Raw genomic sequence first — 18,367 nt, forward strand, 5'->3', positions numbered from 1 at the left:
AGAAAGAGGTTGTACATCTCCGGGGGTAGTGGAGGGTCATCCATGCCAGAGTCCAATGAGGAAAGACAGCTTCCTGCTGAAGAGTTTGGTCAACTGCTGGATGTTTTTAAGCACAGTTAAGTGAACATGAAAGTCACTCAGTCGTGTCTGACTCTTTGTGACCCCATGGAATAGTCCATGGAATTCTCCAAGCTAGAATAATGGAGGGGGTAGCGGTTTGCTTTTTCAGGGGATCTTTCCAACCCAGGGATCAAATCCAGGTCTCCTGCATTGCAGGCAGATTCTTTACCAGCTGAGCTACCAGGGAAGCCCATGCACGGTTTACGTCATGATCAAATCTGTATTTTAGAAGGGTGACTATGGTGGCCGTGGGAAAGCTGGACTGGAGGTTTATTGAGCATGCCTGGAGACCAGCACCAGAAGATTTCTCATGAATCCATGAATTCGATGCATGGCATGGTGACAAAACACTCCTGGCTATTTCCTAATCCTGGAATTGGAGCCCTGGAAGATGAAGATCTTAAAATGGTGGAATGATTGCTTTCTAAAGAGCTTGTGTCCAAAATAAACTGTTTCTATGGCATTATTCAGGCTGTGTCCTTCTTTCTATTTAGGCATTCTGGTGGACCTTCTTTAGCTAGCAGGACCATATGTGCACACTGCAGTGGGTCCATAAATACAGGACACTTAGGAAACCAACAGATCAGAGGCAAATTCCTCCCAGCTAGCTCCTTTCCTCCTTCCATGTCTGTCTTTAGACAGGGCAGAAGGCACGAGAATATTTTCTCAAGCATTCGTGAATATGACCTTGGTCAAGCAAAAAAAAACTGAATGACTATGTAGCACATAGGATGCCTGTTGCAGCAGCCTTTATTAGGGCAAGACTCCAAAGGAGCAGGAGCAAGGGTGCAGATACCCCATTCCAAGGCAGCACACAGACATCTAGCAGGACCGGAGGCCTAGCTCCAGGAGAGTGACCCTGATCCTTGGGATGTGGGTGACATGAGTTGGGAAATGCCAACTGCTGTCCTGGAATGATGAGCAGTTAGGATACAGTTAGGAGATGGGCTCTGGGGCTGGAACCTTTGATTCAGACTTTCCCTGAGGAAGAGGATAAAACTTGGTCTCTCTAAGATTCTGGCAAAAGTGATGAACTGGACTTGACTGCTACACATTTTGTCTCTTCTTCCCACCGAGATCCTTGCACTTACTTGCTCAGTGTGGTCCTTAGTATCTGTGTGTCCTGGTCACCAGCACTGCTCTTGTACATCTTATAACCTCAGTGTCCCGTGGCCTCACCTGTCTGAGCATCAGAATGCCAGCAAATCCGCATTGAAATCCTCTTTCACTGGCTGGTCATCCCCACCCCAGACCATTCCAGGCTCCTGTCTCCTTTGGTCATGAGGATATTCCTAAAATGTTCTCAATCAGTTTCACCTGTTATCTGCCATTCTGAATGCCAAGGTATGACCTTCTCCTGCAAAGATACTTGAGGATGGCATCCTACAACTTCCACTTACGTTCCTGCCCTCCAGACAGTCCAGGTGTTCCTAGAAATTTGTTTGTACCTTTTAGTAACTCATTTTTCTCATCTGCATTTACTTTTTCTTTTTTTGTTTGTTTGTTTTTCAGTCATACCGCCTGGCATGTGGGATCTTAGTTCCCCAACCAGGGATCAAACTTGTACCCCCTGCACTGGAAGTGTGGAGTCTCAACCACTGCACCACCAGGAAAGTCCCTCACCTGCATTTAAACTGCCTTTATATTTAAGGGAAAATTCTATTTCTCTCTATGGAAACTGGTAAGGCATTTCTTATAAGAAATGCAAATGCATATTAATTTTTGTTCCTATTTATTCTGTTTTGTTTTAAACTCTATTTTTATAGTAACAAAAAGTGAGATTTTGATAGTCAGGGTCTTAGAAGAGTAATGACACGGTTTCTGCTATTGTTTAGTCAGTAAGTCATGCCCAGCTCTTTGCGACCCCATTTTGACTGTAGCCCCTCAGGCTCCTCTGTTTGTGGGATTTCCCAGGCAAGAATACTGGTGTGCACCTAGTGTATGATCTATGCTTTAGGTAAATTCATTCTTGATATATATTCATGCATTGAAATCTATTTTTCTCCTAAATCAGGCTTTCTTAAGAACTATGTATTATTCTCTACGTTCCAACAATTTCACTAAGAGCTAAGTATCCCCATTTGAGAGAAGCAAAAATGTTAGCTCAGAGAGTTAAAACAACTCACCCACAGTCTTAAAGCTAATAAATGATATAACTAAAATGCAAGCTGATATCAGCATTTCTCCAAGCAGCCCAGAAACATCTGGCAGAGTTGTTTAAAATGGTCACAACTGAATTTCTTAGGATCTGGGAAATATAGATTTCCCCCCAAATTCCCAAGTGATTTACATGAAGCCAAAAGACCAAAAACCACAGAATTAGTCAATAAGGATTTACCACTCTTCTTAATAAAATACATATAGCAATAAACATGATACCTGGATATCATTTTCCTATAATTCTTGACTCGACAAAATCAGCAGCTAACATTAGAGAAGAAAAAGATAATCAGCCAATACAAGCAATAAGACTTCTATAATGAAGGACAAATGATTTATTAGATCAATTATCTAGATCAGGTTTAGCAGACTACAATCCTCAGAACAAATCCAGCACAAAGCCATGACTTCTCTGGCGGCCCAGTGGTTAAGACTGCATGCTTCCACTGCAGGGGCCACCAGTTTGATCCCTGGTTGGGGAACTAAGATTCCAATATGTCATGTGGCACTGCCAAAAATTTTATTTAAAATCGAACACAATTCCTGTTTTTGTAAATAAAGTTTCAGAGGAACACAGCCATGCCCATTCCATTTCATATGGTATGTCTGTGACTGCTTTCCCATTACTATGGCGGAGTTGAATACTTGCATCTGAGTCTGTATGCCTGCAAAGCCCAAAATGTTCACTATCTGACGCTTCATGGAAAACTTTCCTGAGTCCTGGCCTAGATTATGTTTTTCAGAATAAGAAAGTTAGACTAAATCAGAGTCTCTGTTGTAAAACTCCAGAGGGAGAAATTCTACATGCTTGTGAGAAATGCAAATGTGTATTAATTTTTGTTAAGCCCTACTTACTTTGTTTTGTTTTAAACTCTATTTCCCAGGTGACAGTAGTAGTAAAGAACCCACCCGCTAATGGAGGAGACATAAGAGATGAGGGTTTGATCCCTGGAAGAGGGCATGGCAACCCACTCCAGTGTTCTTGCCTGGAAAATCCCATGGACAGAGGAGCCATGTGGTTACATTCCACAGGGTTGCAAAGAGTCAGGTAGGACTGAAGCTACTTAGCACTAGCACTCTATTTCTTTAGTATTAAAAAGTGGAATTTTGATGTTAAGCATTTTTGAAGCCTAATGACAGTTTCTAGCAAATTTTAAAATGTACATACTCTTCAATCTATCTTATTTCGAGGAATCTATTTCAAGAAACACTATGTAAAGATATAAAGGTGTAGGCACACAGATGTCCTTGCAGCCCAGCTTGCAAAAACAATGAAAGAAAAATATATTCATCAAAAAGAGAGAGAAAGAGAATAGTTTAAAACATCATAGTACATGGGCTTCCCTGGTGGCACAGTGGATAAGAATCTGCTTACCAATGCAGGGGACAAGGGTTCGACCCCTGATCTGGGAGGATCCCACATGCCAAGGAGCAACTAAGGCTTCGAGCCACAACTCCTGAGCCTGTGTGCTACACCTCCTGAAGCCCATAAGCTTCACCCAGAAGCCTAGAGCCCACGCTCCTCAACAAGAGAAGCCACTGCAATGAGAAGCCTGTGCACTCTGATAAGGAGAAGCCCCCAATGGCTCCAACTAGAGAAAGCCTGCTCTCAGCAGCAAAGACCCAGTGCAGCCAAAAACAAACTAACAAACAAACAAAAAACAGTGCACAAGCATTCTAAATTAAAAAAAAAATCACACACAGTACAGTCATAGCATAAATACGGAACCAGTGAAAATGATGCAGTATTGATAGAAATGTGTTGAGTGAAAAGATGTCAATGATATTAATTTAAAACTCTCAATATCGAATATGCCTTTCATATGTAGATGTTGCAACTATCTGCATAGACTGCAAGTTCACATTGGTCAGGAATTCCCTGGTGTCCCAGTGGTTGGGACCCAGTTCTTACTGCCAAGAATAAAGGTTCAATTCCCTGACTGGGGGACTAAGATCCTGCTAGCCACCTGGTGTGGCCAAAAAAACGTTCATCTTGGACCGCCGCTTTCATCAGTAAACCTCTTGTTGACAGTAACCGGCAGAGATATTAGTGCTCCCTAAATATTAATAGCCCATATGTTACCCTGCATCGCAGATGGATTTTGTCTCTTGTGACTAATTCTGAATGGACTGCAAGCAGAAGTGATGTGTGTCACTTCTGCGCCAGGACAGTTAAAAGCAGTATGGCTTTTCTGTCTCCTACTTCCACATTCCAGAATCGATAGCTACAGGATGGAAGTTGCCTGGATTCTTGAGTCTACCTGGAGGCAAGCCGCTCTGGGGTCAGTACTACTCAAATATGGTTCATTGACCAGCAGCATCAGCGTCACCTGAAAGCCCATGAGAAAAGCAGAGCTGAGCCAGACCCCAGACATGTAGCATCAGAGTTTCTCGCGTGGGGACCAGGACTCTGCTTAGACAGGCTCTCCAGGTGACTCTGGTGCACACTCAATTTTGAGAACCAATGATCTGACCTACATCAGATCTGGTGCCAGTGAGAAATTTTTATTTTGTCAATCCATTGAGGGGTTGTTTGTTACTCAGCTATAGCCTGTCCTATCCTGATGCTTACAGAAAATAAACACAAAATGCTGAACTTTTCTCCCACCACTGGTTCCCCCTTAACAGCATTTGAGGCAGATCCCATAACTTTCTGGTCACATTCAGTAATAAAAATTCTTTCAGCTTAAAATTTCAGTCTCAAATTTGATCTCATCTCCACTTCTTGCCCCCTCCACACCCCCCACTGCTGCAAATCAGGCTCAGGGGTTTTGTAGGAAGAGGAGGCTTTAGTCCTGGATCCCTTCTCTTCTTCTCTTCTGAAGGCCTAATTCTTCTAGGGTCCTGGGGAGAGGGTGGTCTATGTGGGGTGATAATGGAGTTAAGAGAACTGGTCTTAACTGCACACAGATGGAGTCCCTGTTTCATTTGACTTGTTAACTCTGCCTCTTTTTTTAATACCAACAAGCCACTGATGCTCTCTTGAGCAGTGCATGCATTTCTTTGCATGGAAGGGGTTTTGTGGGTCCTTTCTTTGCCTAGTTCCCTGATGTCGACACCCCACTCTTGCCTGAATCCTTCATCTCTCCCTCCACCCACCCCACTGGTAGCACACCTGGGCCTTTGCTAGCCTGAGGGTATTAAGCAAAGGCTCCCTCTTGGAGCACACCCAACCCTGTGTTGGGTGTAAGACTGTAGAGGTGACATGCAGACTGGACTTCAGCATCCTTTGCCCACACAGTCGGGGACCTCTGTGTACATCAATCCTGAGACCGTCTCACCGGCTCCTGCTGTTGGAGACCCTTCAAGCAGTAGACCTACCATCGATAAAATGACCATTTTGAGAGTCCAAGAGGATACTGTTATTAACAATATGCTGGCACACTGGCAAAAGCTGGGTCTTCCCCAGACAAGGTGGGATATATGATTCCCCAATCTGTGCAGTGTCACTGAGAAGAAGGCTCAGGCTCCAGAACCTTCCACAGGGTGGTCCGGCCACGAGAAAACTCACTCCCTGTGGTGACAGCACACTTGCCCCCACACTCCTTTCTCTGCCCTGCCTCTGATCTTGATTTCCGCTCTCCTGCTCAGTCTGGCTCAGAAAGTCGCATCTGCAGGAAGAAGAAAGAGTGGCCCACCTGAGGGGTTCCACCTTTGTGTGGAGAGGTCATTGGTTTTTCTCTTGGAACCCCACAAAGGGGTCTCAAGGAGGGTGGGGACTGCAAGCAAGCTGACTCACTCTGCAGTAGCTGTCCTTAGAAGAAGCTCCCAAATTGAAGGGAGATCAGAAATTTATAAAGACGCATGGTGATACTTTATGGACCACAGGATCAAGCTTTGCCTGAAGGTAATTCATTTCTTGAAACTTCAATTATGTGAACTAGCAAGCTCCCTTTATCAGTTAAGTCAGATTGAGCCAGCTTTTCTGATACAGCAACTCAAAATACCCCGAACTGGCAGCAGACCCCAAAAGTGGACTTGGCCGAGGGCAGTAGCTGAGGTCAAAGTCAGGGAGGACATCTCTAACCAGCACGACAGCTGGTCATCCCCATGGTTTCTTATATATTCTCACCAAGGCCATCTGCCTCACCAAGGTTACACCAAAAAGGAAAACTCAGGGTGCCGAAGAATGTTTACTTCTTGCATAAATCAGCAAAGCCGGCTAAGAAAGAGATTAGCTCACCTTGAAATTGGCTCCTCCGGTAGCAGAGAAGGAAGAAAAATATAGTTTGCTTAAGAGAAACCCTTTCTGCTTGCTGGTTGAGAATCAGTCACCTGAAAAAGCAGAATTCTCCCCTCCAAGCTAATGTTAATATAAGCAGAAATGACAGGATGGGAGACTAGGAAGGACAAAAAGTGGAATCCCTAAACAGCCCAGTTCATCCTGTTCTCAGACCCCTCCTTTAAGAAATTCATCCTGTGAACAAAATGAACCCTCGTGTACCCTGTGAGGAGGTGGGCTGGTGGGATGCGTTTGGAGGCAGGGAGCTGATCAGGGCAACCTCCCCGCCTGTGGCATCGTTTCATCAGCAGAGGGCAGTGTGGAGCCCGGAACCAGTTACATGGGTGCGAGCGGTAGGGAAACGGGATGCCCAGAGCTCCCAGCACTGTGCTATGAGAGAGGAGTCCTAAAATCCCGTTCTGAAAGTAACAGTAGCTGACAGGACAGATTTTCTGCTAATTAACCATCCAACGAACCTGACAAGAAAAACAGATCAGAAGCCTTGAGAAACCGGGAGAGAGCTGTCTCACCTCTGAAACCCCCAAGACCAGCCAAAAACAGGCTATGACTACACCCCAACGTCACTTCTCAAACTAGGTGTGCACTACTAACATTTTAAAATCACTGATGCCCAGGTTTCACCTAGATCTCATTAGAGCCCTAACTTTGGAGGCGAGCTCCTGGCAATGAAGTTTTCAAAAAGCTCTCCCAAGTGATTCTGAGGCTTCCCCGGTGACTCAGCAGTAAAGAATCTGCCTGCCAATCTCTGGGTTGGGAAGATCCCCTGGAGAAGGGCATGACAACCCACTCCAGTATTCTTGGCTGGTGGGCTACAGTTCATGGAGTCACAAAGACTTGGACACGACTGAGCAACTAAACCACCACCAAGTGATTCTAATGTGAATTCAATGTTGCAAAGTACTTGCATTCAAGCCAATCCTTAGGTACCCAACTTCAACAGGAAACAGGCAGCCTTAATGAGAGGTGTGCACCCCAAGTAGAGTCACCGGGTAGAATACAGTAATCCTAATTAAAATTGAACTTCAGATACCCAACAAATAATTTTTGTATAAGTATGTCCCAACAATTGCATGGGATATCCTTAAGCTAAAGAATTCTTCATCCCATATTTGTTAATTTAACTCTGGCCACTCTAGCCCCCAAGTCTCAGCTCAGATATAGGCTTGAAGTATATTCCCCCAAAAAGCAGAGTGCAGAACAATGGCGAAGGTGCGCCAGACTCTCCACCAACTGGCGGCTAGGGTATTCTTGTTAGACTGCAGGCAAGGTTGGCTTACCTGTCACCAAGGCAAGCAGTTGGCACAGTACTACTATAAGCACTGATCATAAAACCTCGCACTCGATAAGCCCTCAACAAGTGTGAGCCATTATTTTGAGGAAATCATATACAAAAATGCAATTGTGTTCACAAATACACACCACCTTGGTTTTCATTTAAGTAGGTAAATAATGATTTGGTTATAAAATAACATGTCAGGACTTCCCTGGCAGTTCAGTGGTGAAGAATTCACCTTCCAATACAGGGAATATGGGTTCAATCCCTGGTCAGGGAACTAAGATCCCACACAAACAAAAATAAACAAACAAAGAAATATTTTTTTTTAAATAAAAATAAATTTAAAAAATTAATGTGCCAGTTTTAACTTTCCAGGACAGTATCTCCAGGGGAATGTCTGGTGTTCTCGTTCTAGGATGTGTTTCCTTTCTCGTGGTCAGCCCCTCTTCATGTTTTCCTATTCTCCCCCCTCACCCCGTATTAGTCTCTACCCACGATTCTGGCTGCTAGAAAAGCAAAATCAAGAGAGTCACCACAAGGAAAAGGCTGGTTTACCTTTTATAGAAGAGCCTTCAACATTTTGAATCACGGTCCTGGGCACAACCACTCGACCAGCATTTGTTGTTTGGCTGCCAGGAGAGGACCAATCACACTGACTGATCCATGTACTGAGAGTGAGGACAGTTATGGAGGAAGGCAAGGGATGCGTGGGGAAGAGGGTGACGGGGGGCGGGGGGGGGGTCAGAGCAGGTATTCATGACATCACACACTTCCATGGTGGAAATAAATGACAAAGGTTAAATAGGAGACATTAAAGTGAAGGAGGGCCCCAGTGAGTGGCTGGGGATGGGGTGTGACCCACAGAAGAGGTGCCTTTTGGAGCCCCAGGGTCATCGCCCTCCTTCCCCAACTGTCCATAGAGGGAACATCTTTCCTGCAGCTCCCAGGCCACTCAGGGATTCAGCTCCAGGTCGGTAATGTATTCCTGGACCCAGTCCTCACTGGGGTCGGCACAGACCTGCCGGCCTCTTTTGGTCTTGAAGCTGTGGAGAAGAACGGAAGGGTTACACACTGGTGAGTGCAGTGGGGGGGATCCTGGGCCCCCAGGGACCCCCCCTCCTTCTGCCCCGGACACCTCAGGGCCTGTCCACATGCTCATATCGTGTCTCCTTCACCCTGGGGTTCACAGACCTTCTTGGGTCTCCTGTGGGGGTCCCCTCGGAGAGCCAGCATCGTTGTTTGGCAAATGAGAGGGGAGGACAATTTCCTGCTGTCACCCCTTCCTCTCCTCCCTCTGCCCAGGGGCAGACCCCCCAGGACGCTCTGCAGGCCCCAAACCAGGTGAGAAAACACGGCAGGGGCCCCCCTGGTGTCCTGAGCTCCGAGGAGGTGCCTCAGGCCAGACCCCCAGGCTCCTTCCCCAGGGCGGGCAGGAAGGCTGGCCCTTACATGATGCCGGGCTGGGAGCACTGGCTGCTGGTCTCATAATAGCTGTCCACTAATTTGCGCGGGATCTGCCGGGAGACGAAGGAGAAGCAGCAGTCCGTTGGGGTGATGGAACCAACTGTGAGAGACGGGACAGACCATGCTAAGTCCTTGTTCAGGGGGAAAGGCAGCCAGCTGCCCCTCGAGGGTCAGGCAGACCTGCAGGAGACAGCGCTGGGGGTGGGGATGGGGGCATTTCTTCTTTCCCTTGACATTTTTATTTCTGGGTCTCTCTTGTGACGTTTCACATGCTTTGTCTGTCCGGATGTGGTGTTTCCACGTCTCTCTGTGAAGAATTTAGTTTTCCGAGCAAACTTTATTTTTTTCTCTATCTCTCCCTGGGGAGTCTCCACTGGTTTCTTGAGGAGAGCAAAGGCCACAACAGTGGGAGCCCACTGGACACAGATTCCACCTTTTGTCAGATTCCCGCCTGGGCCTCATTTTCCCAGGAATCCATAAAATGGGCCTCTGCACCACTGTCTCTCAGAGCCAGAGAATAGAACTGCTACAAACCCCCCTGGGAAGGAAAGTTCTGCTCAGGAAATAGTGTCTGAAGTCTCTCTGAAGCTCTCTGCTTAAGGGGTCAGGTCAAAGACTTCGGCTCTGTGGCCCAAGCCCCGGCCAAGAGTGGGGGACAGGCCTAAAGGAAGGGAAGACAGACTCACGGCTGGCCGAGCAGGTGTGGGCAGAGAGGGCCGTGGTGAGCAGCAGGACGGCCAGGGTGGCCCCGCGGAGCTCCATGACGCCGGGCGGGTGAGAGGGTCAGGTGGGGCCAGTGGAGCTGGACCCGGAGACCCAAAGTCGCAGCCTCCTGCTGGGGTCTGAGCTGTGCCCTCTCTTTATAGGCAGCCTTGGGACACTAGAGGATGGAAACTTGTGGAGACTGAGGCAGCGGGTGTATTTTTCATCACAGCATTGGTATCATGCTGTGAGTGGCAGAAGCCAGGAAAGCTTTGGGTCACCACAAAGGCTCAGCGTATTTGCAAGAACGGTCGTGTTGCTTTCTTGATGGGGAAATGGTTTCCCCAGTGAGAGAAGGTGAGAGGCTGGTGTGACCCTGTGACAAGTTCATGCGGCGCTTTTTCACAAGAGCAGGTCTCTACACCAAGCATCCCCCGACAGAATTGAACCTTCTGGGACCCACCCCCAGCTGTCCCGACAACACAGCTCTGACCTACACCATAATACCATGGAGTCTTGAGAAGCCCCCCCAAGCTAAAACCACACCCTGCAACGGGACAGCAGATCTAGGGAATTCTCAGCTGCAGAAGGGGCCGGAGTGAGGCTGGCCTTTCAGACTTTGGCTCATTCCTGAAACATTCTACCTTAAGCTTTTGATTGTGAGGCATCCATTTTGAAGACACCCATCTTGAATAAGCACATCACCTTATACAGAACTAGATCACGGGCCAGGCTGCCCTACCCATGAAGTTCCCCTTTTAGAAATTTCTGGATGACCTAGATAACCGACCATTTGAGCGGCTTCACTTTTCCCTTCTATACTTTCTCTCTTATCTTTTAAATTCACCAATAAAGAGTGAACCTGCAAAACCCTGGGCACCCCACCCTCACCCCAGCAGAGGCAGAGCCCCAGGTCTGAGCTCTCTCTCTGTGAGACCTTGTACCCTCTGGGACTCTGAGAAACAAACCTTGTCTTTCAAAGTCACCTGATGGTTGTTGAGGTTTGTCTTATAATAAGAATCTCAATGGCCGGTCCAGCTTCAACACTGGCTCCAGCTCGAGAAATATCTGTGGGGCCCCCACAAAAAGGGCAGTCCAGGCAAGTGCCTGCAGGCATCACCATCAACAGGCTGAAACCGACACAAAATAGCTAGTCCCTGGTTTGGAGAAGGGAATGGCAAACCACTTCAACATCCTTGCCTTGAGAACCCCATGAACAGTATGAGAAGGGATATAGATATGACAGTGAAAGGTGAACCCCTCAGGTCAGTAGGTGCCCAAAGTGCTGGAGAAGAGCAGAGAAATTACTCCAGAAGGAATGAAGAGGCTGAGCCAAAGTGGAAACGATGCCCAACTGTGGATGTGTCTGGTGGTGAAAGTCCGATGACATAGAGAACAATATTGTATAGGAACCTGGAATGTTAGGTCCATGAATCAAGGCAAATTAGAAGTGGTCAAACAGGAGATGCCAAGAGTGAACATCAACCGTTTAGGAATCAGTGAACTAAAATGGATGGGAATGGGTGAATTTAATTCAGATGAACATTACATCTACCACTGTGGGCAAGAATCCCTTAGAAGAAATGGAGTAGCACTTATAGTCAACAAAAGAGTCCAAAAGGCAGTACTTGCCTTTCAAAAATGACAGAGTGATCTCGGTTCATTTCCAAGGAAAACCATTCAATATTACAGTAATCCAAGTCTATGCCCCAACCATGATGCTGAAGAAGCTGAAGTTGAACAGTTCTATGAAGACCTACAAGACCTTCTAGCTGGGCTAATTGGGAGCTGATATGGTGACCTTTAAACTGTTGTTACCCTTTAAACAGAAAAACTCTCTGCCAGAGATCTATCCTATGGACATAAGCAAAATGATGAGGTCATCTGTATATCAGTGTTTGTCACAACTTATTTATAACAATTAAAAGATGACTTACAACTAAATATAATAACAAATTCACCTCTTGTAGTAATAATTTGCCCTTAGAAACTGTGGAAGTAAATAAATTTTAGAGGAAGTCCTTGCTATTAAAGAATCCTAGAACATTTCCTGTTTCCTTATTGTAAAGTCAAGGCATTTCCAGGGTTTGTCTAGCACCTCAATGACATCATTAACAACTCTTCTTAAAATATCTCCCCTTCCCTCAACAGTTTGTTGGCTTTTCTTCTTTGGGCTTGTCCCCTCATGAGGGGAAATACCTGTTGCTACTCATGCATCACATCTTCTCAAAAAGTTTCATCCACTGCATAAGAGGGAGTCTTACAGAAGAGGAGAGAAAGCAATGTTGCCAGTGTTTTAAATTCTAATTGGGCTTTTTTAAAATCATAATTTGTAATGTTGACTGTAGAATACTCTCAAAAGTAGTTAAAGCTGATTTTAAATATATATAAAATACAGAAAAGAATAAAGAATTGTTTCACTTCTGAAAGTTGGGTAGGCAGCATGGCAAATGCAAGTAAGGATGTGGAGCGGGGGTGGAGGGGTTCATCTACATTCTTCCTGTCTTATTGTGGCATAAATGAACTCAGGCACAATCTGAATAAAATGAATTTCCCTTAAAGGTAGGAAAAGTTCTATTATCCAAACCTAATGACTATTAATTTGGTTTATTTCTTTCAAGTGCATTTTCCCCTAAGCTTATGATAGTTCCATTTACTTACTTGCTTTTTATCTCTTTTTATCATGTATGTGGGAAAGGGAAGGGACATAATTGTAGTCACGATATGAATGCAAATTTTTATTTTTCTTTACACTTAACAGTACAAGACTTTTCCAAATCATTCCAGTATTTTTAAGAGCTGCCTAATTTCCTCATCCATCAGCCTAGTGTATTAATATTGTCATGCACTACTGTAGCACATTTGGACTGTTTTTGATTTTTAATTGCTATAAATATGCTTCACCAAATATCTATATGCATAAAACTTTTTCAACAAATGAGGTTTTTTTCCCCATAAGATATTTTCCTAGCTATAGACTTTCTGGGCCAAAAAATAAGGACATTTAAGGCTCCTGATTTATAGAGACACCCTATGTCTAATGTGCATTCATTTATATACCCAACTGTTAAACAAGATTTTAATGGCATAGTAGGGACTGGTGAATGTTTGATGAATGAAACAGTGATTTAAAAGCCGACTATCTATCGTGTCAAGTCTGTCATGTCCCAGACTTCCCCAGTTCCATTCTGTCCATCTGAGTTTTGATCAAACACAGCTCAGGCTACTGAAGACTCTACGGCATCAGTAGATATGTCACAGTCAAAACACCTGTGAAGAACATTAGGAATGTCTGCTCCAAGAAAGGCAAAAGGGAATGGCATGATCCCTAAAGATCTGTTCATGGTAGAAGCCCAGCTAAGCTCGGTCCCTTAGTGACAGCAACTCCTGGCTCCCCCCACCTCCGTTTTCACGAATCATTTCCTCAGAAGCGGTCCAAGCAACATGATGTCATGGTCCTTTCCACCCAGGATGCGGTTTCCAGTGGGGCCTGTGTGCTCAGAGTGCTGTGGCATCACCCGTAGGTGTCACCCTCTGTGACCAGCACAGCTGCAGCAGAGCATCAGATCTGCTCTGTGGGAGGAACTATTAATCTGTAGATCTTTCCATGTCCTTCGGCTCTGACACTAGCATCATCTCACCTCCTGTCACTGGCCAAAACCTTTCCAGCCAATCAGCCCCAACAAATGAGCAACTGGGCTCTTCTTGGATGCTCTGAATGTCTGTGTGACCCCAGGGACCCCAACATGTGCAACTCATAACAAGACACCATGCAGCAACTTCCCCTCTGGTCACACCAGCCTCCAGCTTCTCATGCTCTAGAGTTGCCTATAAAGGGACAAGGATACAGGATGGACTCCCGAAGGATGCAGGCAGCAGCACTTGCCTGGTCCTGTCTTGGCTTCGCCCTCTACCTGCCCATCATTGATGAGTTCCCCACGCTGCTCTGGTCAACCATCTCCTCACTACATCCCTCAGCTCACGAGTCTTGTCTGTATCACAAGACTCTCATCCTTCCTTTCTTTTAGAATTGTTTCTCAATGCTCTGGACGGATGTCTAAACCACATCACTTAAACTCTATGGTTGAGATTTCTCACATGAAAGCAAAGAACTTCACAGAAGGTTTTAAAACATTCTGAGTTGTTTCCCAAACTTCTCAGGAAGTTTTAACTATCTTGTCTCTGGATCTGGTAGACCCATTGTTAGTGGGGAAAACTGAGGTCTAATGCATTCACTAATAAGATGCAAATGCCAGGTCCAGTTGGTTCCTAGGATGAACAAAATGACAGAGTCCCTTGGCTCTCATAAGGAGCTCCACCCTTTGGATGAGGTACAGAAGGTGGCATCTTGCTGGAAATTGTCTCTGTGGACCAGATGAATTTCCCCAAAAGAGATGGAACAAGGGCTCCCTAACCTAATAGCTATATTCCCTGAAGAGGGAGCCAGAGACTGAGAACAAGACAGGCAGAGATTCAAAACAGTAATTCACGGTCAAGAAGAAATGCTTAATTTACTTGGTTCATTTTGTGCCCTACTCCGCAGCCCTGAGCACTAACACCTCCACCAACTTCTGGCCGGCCGCCCTCCAAGGTGGGAAGAAATTGACCTGGCTTTTCTGGGGTTCTTGATTGCCACTTCCTCCTGGTTAGGGCAGACAACTCAGTGCCTGCTGTTTCTCTCATTTCTCTCCAGATCCATCAAAAATTTGTTGATGATCTTGTGTTCTTATTCTGGTATAATATCAGAATCATTCCTCCTTCCTAGAGGCAGGAAGAGAAGAGACAGCCTATGGGACATGAGGTGAAGAGCAGATCGGCATATGAAGTAGGTTTATTTCTTTCTATTTTTCTCTTCTTCCCTGGATTTTTTTTGCATCTTGTTTATTCATATGTAATACTAAAAATCAAGTCTTTTCATGTCATTCTATTTGTTTAAGAGACTGGCATTAGGCTCTTAAACATTAACCACTATGTCTATCAGTTTACCAGTCCAGCAATGTAGACTATATAGTTGGCTATCAGTTATATGATCATAGATAAACTACCACGAAAAAAACCACTGTCCTTAAAATTATCGCCATTTGTGAGTTAATTTCCATAAAATAGCTTCTGAAAAATAGAATTTCTGGATCAAAGAGTATGGCCATTTTTAAAGCTGCTGACCCTCCTAAAGTGTTAAATCGGACTGTAGGTCTATGGTGAGTATTCAACAAATAGACAAATTATTGGAAAGATAATCTTGAGTTTCACCATCCTTGTACCTCCAGGCTTTCCAGTTCTGTTCTTTCCATCTAGGGTGTGGTTGAGCTTGGCTTATCCTTTTTGAGACCTAGTGGTGTTTTTGCATGTCACATTTATACACTTAGGACAATTGTGGGAGTCCATCAGGGCACCCTGCTCTCTGGAAGAAGGCTGTGATCATTCACTTCAGAGAGAAATCTGTCACATGGAAAGGAGAGAGCTAAGCCCAATCCCTATTCTGTATACTGTGCTTCATTGCTCAGTTGTGTCTGATTCTTTGTGACCTCATGTACTGCAGCCTGCCAGGCTCCACTGTCCATGGGGATTCTCCTGGCAAGAGTATTGGAGTGGGTTGCCATGCCCTCCTCCAGGAGATCTTCCCAATCCAGGGACCGAGCCCAGGTCTCCCACACTGCAGGCAAATTCTTTATCATCTGAACCACCAGGGAAGCCCAAGCTGATCCCTGGGTGATGCCAACTCCTGGTTCCACATCTGGAGAAACAATTTCCTCATAAGTCAGTTCAGTTCAGTCACTCAGTCATGTCCAACTCTTTGTGACCCCGTGGACTGCAGCAAGCCAGGCTTCCCTGTCCATCACCAACTCCCAGAGCTTGCTCAAACTCATGTTCATCGAGTTGGTGATGCCATCCAACCATCTCATCCTCTGTCGTCCTCTTCTCCTCCTGCCTTCAATCTTCCCCAGCATCAGGGTCTTTTCCAATGAGTCAGTTCTTCACATCAGGTGGCCAAAACTATTGGAGCTTCAGCCTCAGCATCAGTCCTTCCAATGAATATTCAGGACCGATTTCCTTTAGGATTGACTGGTTTGATCTCCCTGCAGTCCAAGGGGCTCTCAAGAGTCTTCTCCAACACCACAGTTCAAAAGTATCAATTCTTTGGCACTCAGTTTTCTTTATAGTCCAATTCTCACATCCATACATGACTACTGGAAAAACTGTAGCTATGAATAGACAGACCTTGTTGGCAAAGTAATGTCTCTGCTTTTTAATATGCTATCTAGGTTGGTCATAGCTTTTCTTCCAAGCAGCAAGTGTCTTTTAATTTCATGGCTGCAGTCACCATCTGCAGTGATTCTGGAGCCCAAGAAAATAAAATCTGTCACTGTTTCCACTTTTTCTCCATCTATTTGCCATGAAGTAATGGAACTGGATGCCATGACCTTAGTATTTTGAATTTTGAGTTTTGAGCCAGCTTTTTCACTCTCCTCTTTCACCCTCATCAAGAGGCTCTTTCTATCCAGAGATGATAGAAATCCAGAAATTTGAGCCTGGCAGTGAAGTGTCTTCTAAACTGAGGATGTTTGCAACTCAGAAGAGGTGGCTGAGAAGATGAACTGAACCTTTCACAGCCTTGCTGGGCTGGAGAAAAACAAAGTCCAGTGCTCCCCAAGTGAAGGGACTGCAAGAAACCATCCTCTGTCTGGGCTGATGCGAGGAAAAATAAATGAGAAGAAAACCATCCCTTGAACAAAGTGGAGGCCAGCCCCTGTAACCTGGGTGGTTTAGAAAACCTCAAACTCTAAAACATTTTAAAACATGATCCCAGATGCTGATGCCACAAATGCCTTGAGAAGAAGCTTGAGCTTTTTGGTGAGGAACTGGAAACTACCATGAGTATTTTTGCAAATTTGTAAAAGTAAAAATAAAAATTTCAGGTCCAAAAAATGCAAAACTGAAACAAAACCTCAGAGTAGACTAAACTCAACTGAAGAGATATCAGTTAAGTTCAAACATACCAAAATGAACCAAGGGGAAATAGGAGAATGAAAAATACAAAAGAGAGGATAAGAGCACATAGAGGATAGAGCAAGGCATCTGCCATCTGGTTAATTAGAATCTCAAAATGAGAGGAAAGAGAGAATGAGACAGCAAACGGATCTGAAGAGATAATGGCTAACAGTTTTACAAAATGGTGAGAGATATAATTCTGAAGATTTAAGGAGGGAGGGCATTATCCCCTCTGCTATCAATGGGCCAAGTTTTGTATCAGCCACTCCTACCCTCAGTCCTAGCTGGAAAAGGAGAAATACCACTGATGCTGGCCCTTGTCTCACCAGCCAATCCTGATGGCTTTGATGAAGAGTGTGTTTTCTGGGACTTTCCATAGAATATAATCTGGAGGATCTTTCAGCCTCACATGGTTTATCTACTGCACCATGCTTATTTCCATAGTCATTTTTATCCCTTTCTTCTCCACCTGTCATGCAATTCAAGTATTTTAACATCACTCAGCATGAGCCCTTGCCTTCTCCAGGATTCTGGAGATTTCCTGGCTGCAAAATTGCACCAACCTCTGGGATCCTTGCCAGGAAGTTATAGCCTTGCCAGATCCTTGCCAGAAAGACTGCCCCAAGTCAATAAGCTCCCCCTAGTCCATTCTTGTGTTCCAGCTTCCTTGATCAGTTTAGTTCAGTTCAGTCACACAATTGTGTCTGACTTTTTGCGACGCCATGGATCGCAGCACACCAGGCATCCCTGTCCATCACCAACTCCCGGAGCTTGCTCAAACTCATGTCCATCGAGTTGGTGATGCCATCCAACCATTTCATCCTCTGTCGATCACTTCTCCTCCTGCATTCAATCTTTCCCAGCATCAGGGTCTTTTCCAATGAGTCAGTTCTTCACATCAAGTGGCCAAAGTATTGGAGTTTCAGCTTTACTATCAGTCCTTCCAATGAATATTCAGGACTGATTTCCTTTAGAATGGACTGGTTGGATCTCCTTGCAGTCCAAGGGACTCTCAAGAGTCTTTTCCAACACCACAGTTCAAAAGCATCAATTCTTTGGCACTCAGCTTTCTTTATGGTCCAACTCTCACTTCCATACATGACCAATGGAAAAACCATAACTTTGACCAGACAGACCATTGTTGGCAAAGTAATGTCTTTGCTTTTTAATATGCTGTCTAGGTTGGTCATAGCTTTTCTTCCAAGGAGCAAGCGTCTTCTAATTTCATGGCTGCAGTCACCATCTGCAGTGATTTTGGAGCCCAAGAAAGTAAAGTTTGTCACTGTTTCCATTGTTTCCCCATCTATCAGCCACGAAGTGATGGGCCCCGATGCTATGATATTTGCTTTTTGAATGCTGAGTTTTAAACCAGCTTTTTCACTCTCCTCTTTCCTTTTCATCGAGAGGCTCTT

The 18,367-nt window shown here is 45.1% G+C and overlaps 1 protein-coding gene across 2 annotated transcripts in view; it reads right to left on the reverse strand.

Annotated features, from left to right (window-relative positions):
- Positions 1-8,344: 8,344 nt before the first annotated feature.
- LOC122449603 (C-C motif chemokine 3-like) overlaps positions 8,345-18,367 on the reverse strand; it is a 32,847-nt gene continuing 22,824 nt past the window's right edge. For both annotated transcript variants that reach the window (XM_043481407.1, XM_043481395.1), the window contains 2 exons: positions 9,249-9,363; positions 8,345-8,842 (listed from right to left, as the gene is read on the reverse strand). In XM_043481407.1, coding sequence (XP_043337342.1) covers positions 8,752-8,842; positions 9,249-9,363 — 206 coding nt within the window. In that variant the 3' untranslated portion in view covers positions 8,345-8,751. The remainder of the gene's footprint in view (positions 8,843-9,248; positions 9,364-18,367) is intronic.

This window comes from Cervus canadensis, chromosome 1 (genome assembly GCF_019320065.1).
Source record: "Cervus canadensis isolate Bull #8, Minnesota chromosome 1, ASM1932006v1, whole genome shotgun sequence".
Lineage (NCBI taxonomy): Eukaryota > Metazoa > Chordata > Mammalia > Artiodactyla > Cervidae > Cervus > Cervus canadensis.